Genomic DNA, 5,454 nt, shown 5'->3' on the forward strand with positions numbered 1-5,454 from the left:
GAGAACCACTGTCATAGACAACACTGATAAAACCCTGTTTAAATGTGAACAATCTGTTAAGTAGCCTATAGCTGATTAGAAGTGATTATTAAGATGCCTCCCCTCTCTCCACCTCCGACATCACCAAGTATCTCGGGCACCATCGGAGCCTTTTCAGTTGCAAATGCACGCGCACTGGCTGAAACTTTACGCTCTCCCATTGGTTCGCACCCATACAACTGCAGGAGAATAGGGGAAGTTTTAGAGTTAACAGGCTGCTGAGTTCAGAAGCTGAGCTGGCTGTCTGACAACAAGTGGTTTTCCGCTGAGAATTATAATTTAGCACTGAAAGGAAGCAGTTGCTGCGTTTTTTTCATTGAATTTGGCAAATTATCTGTTAGTTTCAGCATATAGGCTAAGTAATGACTGCCAGATTAAAATTTAAAATTTGAAAAAAGGCTCAAGCCGGTCGTTCGCTTTGGTCTGTTTTCTTTCCCGGGTGTGTCGGTAGTAATTAGTTAATTTGGATCAGCCGGTGCTCCCGATTAAACCTGTAGAGAAACCCGGCCACAAGTCGCCAGGTGCACGGCGACAAAGGGCGGCTGCGAGCTTCGTCGTTTAAACTGTTTTGTAACTCATTTTAACTCTACCAGATCCAACATGTACAGCATGATGGAACACGAACTGAAGCCGACCGGCCAGCCCCCGTCTCATCAGACCTCCCAAGGAATGTCACCGGTCACCGGTAACATGACCGGGAACTTGGGCACCAACGGCAACTCACACCCGAGCTCTAAAACGGCATTAGCACCTGGAGGCGACCCCATGGATAAAGTCAAGCGGCCCATGAACGCTTTCATGGTCTGGTCCAGGGGACAGAGGCGCAAGATGGCTCAAGAGAACCCCAAAATGCACAACTCTGAGATCAGCAAGCGGCTGGGAGCAGAGTGGAAACTCCTGACCGACGCCGAGAAAAGGCCATTTATCGACGAGGCCAAGCGGCTCCGGGCCGTCCACATGAAGGAGTACCCTGATTACAAGTACAAGCCACGCCGCAAGACAAAGCCACTGCTGAAGAAGGACACTCAGGTGGGTAAGTACCCGCTGTCAGCCGGAAACTTGCTGGCGGCTGCGGCTGCGCAAGGCCAAAGTGGAAGTCCGAGGATGGAGAGCTACGGCTGGGGTCCCACCGGGGGGTACGCCGGTATGCAGGGCGAGGCGCTCGGCTACACACAGCAACTTCACCGATATGACCTGTCAGCTCTTCAGTACCCACCTGCAATGACGGCAGCACAGACGTACATGAACGGAGGCAACTCGTACAGGTGAGCTGCGGCTGAATGGGAACCACAGAGCAGTAAATTAAAGTACATTTTAGATTATAAATAATAGAAGTTTTGACTAATTCCCCTAACCATGTTAAACAAACAAGGACAGTTTAGTCCTAATGCCCTTACACTGATTAACTAAACTGTCCAGTTTTCCAGCAAGTACCAAAACATATCAGAGTGTGGCTTGCTGCTTAAACATTCAGGCCTATAGAAAGAGGATAATATTGATTAATCGTAATTTTTGTGACTTTACTGTCCGCCAAGCAAACTCTTTCAAAACGGCCCCGCAGGGATCAAAAGTAACATTTGAGTAAATGTTGGATTTTATTTAGCCCATTTTATTCAAAAAAAAAAAAAATCTCGAAGGCCAATTGTATAGATTGCATATTAAATAATGGTGAATATCCCCAAAGCATGCTCAATAAACTGACGAGATTGGGTACCCGCTGTCCAAATAAGGCCTGAAGCACGCGCTGTCGGACATTTAGGCTATTGGTTTCCTAGTGCATTTGGACAGAACAATCTCGGTAAAAATTGACTAATTCTAGATTCACTTAGCAAAAGGAAAACTGTCGTAATCACGTGTCTTGAAGGTGGCTTTCTTAAAAAAATGATTTGAAGAAGGGAGTTCACCAAAACTACAGTGTCAGAGAGAGGTCTGTACAGAACACTTCCAAATCCAGTGGGAGGGCATGGCAGTCATTAAATGAGTGTTTATGTATATCTATCTCTCTCTCTCACACACACACACACCAGTTTATTAAGAACAAGGTGATATAGAATTGTTACTTGATCATCATTGATCATGAAGACATCCCATGTTATTTGTACTGCCCCCTCCACAGCTTAAAAATAAAAGTAGTCAATATTATAAGATGCCACAACAGTAAATCAGTCTGCCAATTTGCTTTAGTTGTTGTTCAACTAGATTTAATTGTCTGAAATCAAGAGGGGTACCTGATTTCTGAGAGGACTAACTAAATAGATGTTGATTTTAGTGGTTACTTTAATAAAAAAAAACAGACCCTGAAACTTTTAAAGTAATGCACAGGAAGCAAATAAAGTAAGAAGTAATGTCAAATAGTTTTGAAGTGTACTGTTGTTGCAACCACTTAAGTGTGGTTGTAAGAGAGCACTTTAAAAATGAGACTTGGGAAAAATGTTGATAAATGACATTCAGTGCTATGAAGCCACTGAGAAACTGTGGACATGATGAGACAACAGGCTTCAGTCTGTCTACTTGTTATGAGTGTGGTGTTCTGCTGTGGGCTGGGTCCTGTCTGGAATGTTGATCAGGATGACTTGATGGCAGGCAAGACTGCTGTGTGTGTGTGTGTGTGTGTGTGTGTGTGTGTGTGTGTGTGTGTGTGTGTGGTCCTCTACCCACAATCCCCTGTTCCTGCTAAAACCTAAACTTGTCTGGATACATTTCTGGGTCTTTGCCTCCTGCTGTTGGTACACTTTTTTTTTTTTTTTTTTAAACAAATGTTCTAGTGTGAATGATGCTGAAATGTATTCCAATATTTCACAATTTTGAAGGTCCTCTGAAAGATGGTAGACTTCGTTGCAGGGTTCATGTTTCTTGCTGTTTTTTCTTTCACAAATAAAAATAGTTTACACTTCCCTGTAAGTTTTAAATGCCAAAAGCTTTGAGTGATGTTGGAGACCAAGCCTGTTGATACTTATCCTGTCCCTCTGAAGCATAGTATGACAGGGAAGTTTGTAGTAGGGACAAGAAGTCTTGTTAAACTGATACTATTCTTTATGAGCTCTAAGATTGAGAAATGGCAAAGATACTCACTCTGAGCAAAGACGATTCATTAAGTATGAAAGTATTTTAAACATTTTCTTTCATCATCTAGGCTGTTCTAATCTATACAACTGGACCCAGTTAGACTGGTATAAGATGGCCCACGATGTAAAATAAGTCACTACTTGATTCATTACTTGAATAATGTGTTTTTGCACAGAGACCATTTGAACAGAGTGGGATGTTGTCTGCTGGGAGGTTCCTACAGTGACACTTCTGGGTGCCTGGCACACTCTCTTCCATTATTTGGGATAAAGTCCTACTGTCACGTTGAACTCGTTGCTGTATTTGTTAGATGATGGATATTTTTTGTTTGTGTCCGTATCTAGTTCCACATGCAGGTTTTTGTGGATTCAGCATGACCATCCACAAATATGTTAAAGCTCTGCTTCAAATTGAATTATCCATAAATTCCTTTTGATGTCCTATTCAGTCAGAATTGTAATTGCAGCAGAGCAGCTCCAAATTCTGTCATCCTGAATAGAAACACCTGTACTGTATTTAATTTCTTTTCTCAACATGTCATTGCAAAAGGTTAAGTGTCCATTTCTTTAATGAACTTGTACCTGAAGTATAAACTAGGCCAGTGTTGATCTGTAGGCCAAACATACATGGTGACTCTCCTTGGTCCTGGATCTGTCTCAACATGCAGGTGCTCATTATGAATCATTTTCCATAGTTTGAAGACTGCTCTACTCTGACTCATTGCCTCTTTATAAAAGTCCAAGCAACAGTGCAAGTGACAGTAGCAATGCCACAGTGTAAACTATTGTATTACAATAAATATTTGATTTAGCTATATTGCTTAAATATTTCAACATTAGCGAGTGTGCTTAAATGTAAGGTCATTAAAAAGTACAAGCCCTCTCATGGGTATTTTGTGATCATATACATGTAGTGGTTAAGTCAATTCTGCTGTGTAAACACCACTAAGTTTGTTTTCTGATGCTGCTAATGTGTAAATGAACCATATTCCAGCATGAAAAAGCTATGATTGTCATATTCATCATTTAAAAATCCCCTAAATTTGAGTGAAAGCAGGCTTTGACTGTTTCAAAAATGGTTTTGGATAGGCCTACCCTTGTGTTCCCTTCTACATTTTGATACATTATTTATGCCTCAAGTTCTTTTTAACCTAGAAACACAACTCGAATGAAGTGAAAACTACAAAGCTATGTGAACATGGTTTTATTTTGGTAAAAGAGTCCGTTGTGCAATAAGCAAGTAATTTACAGTTGAAGATAAAATCCTGGTTTTATCCTCCACTGAATTTGTGCCATGAACACTGGGTACAGTTATTCTCAATACTAAACAGTATTGGACAGTGATCATTAGTTTTAAAGCTACTGAACACTGATTCTATTCTTGAACAGATAACTTTTATTTAAAACTTATTTTAAAAATGTAAGGACATTCAAAATATAAGTTGTTAAAGGTTGTAAGTCTGGGTTTTGCTTTCATTATGTAGCACACTTTTTACAATTAGACATTGAAATTGTGAAGTTTTTCTTCAAAGGTGTCAAAACAAATCACATCACATAATGCACATTCTTTTATTTTTACTACATTAACATGACAAAGTAACCTGATTTATTAAAAGGCATGTGAAAGTTTGATGTGTCTTGATCTGTGTAAAGCACTGAAAGAACCCTTAACATGGCTACATTTCTGAGTAATTGGAACAACAAATGCATGTATAGTCTGATTTCTCCTAGTAACCAGATGTATTTATATTTTACACTCTCAGATGAGGCATCTAACTTTTGTCTTTTCCACCCACAGCCCAATGTCATACAGCAGCAGTCCCCAGCAGCCGAGCCCTGTAACCATGTCCATGGTGAAAGCAGAACCCATGTCCCACTCACCTCCGACGGGGACACCAAACCACCATAGGGGTCCTCTGCAGGGTGACCTCAGGGACATGATTAGCATGTACATCCCAGGACCAGGAGGGGATGCCGGTGACCCCACAGCAGCACAGAGGGGCTACAGCAGTGTCCAGCAGCACTACCTTACCGGAACCGTCCCACTCACACACATCTAGGACTGAACTGGGAATCATGGGGTGAGGGTGAAGGGAGTGAAGTGACTGGGAGAACCATAAATGCTCATGCACAGCTGCCTTGCTGAAGTTGAAGTCCAGTGTGGTGAACTTTCCTGGCAAAAACACACGATGTGAAAAAACATTTATACCTGCATTCAGGGTTCTCACAGTTCCACATGTGCCTGCAATTAAAGATACAAGATCATTACTATTTTATATTTTATAATTGAAGAAAAATGTTTTTTTTCTACCTCTCTGGTGCCACATCAGTTCAGATCCATGCCTATTTT

At 41.3% G+C, this 5,454-nt stretch overlaps 1 protein-coding gene across 1 annotated transcript; it reads left to right on the forward strand.

Moving 5' to 3' along the window:
- Positions 1-571: 571 nt before the first annotated feature.
- On the forward strand, positions 572-5,164 carry sox19b (SRY-box transcription factor 19b). Its single transcript, XM_053343019.1, has 2 exons — positions 572-1,304; positions 4,903-5,164. Exons 1-2 carry the CDS (start codon positions 640-642, stop codon positions 5,162-5,164), a joined length of 927 nt encoding a protein of 308 aa, XP_053198994.1. The 5' UTR covers positions 572-639.
- Positions 5,165-5,454: the final 290 nt, after the last annotated feature.

The sequence above is a fragment of the Scomber japonicus genome, chromosome 22, assembly GCF_027409825.1.
Source record: "Scomber japonicus isolate fScoJap1 chromosome 22, fScoJap1.pri, whole genome shotgun sequence".
In the NCBI taxonomy this organism is placed as follows: domain Eukaryota; kingdom Metazoa; phylum Chordata; class Actinopteri; order Scombriformes; family Scombridae; genus Scomber; species Scomber japonicus.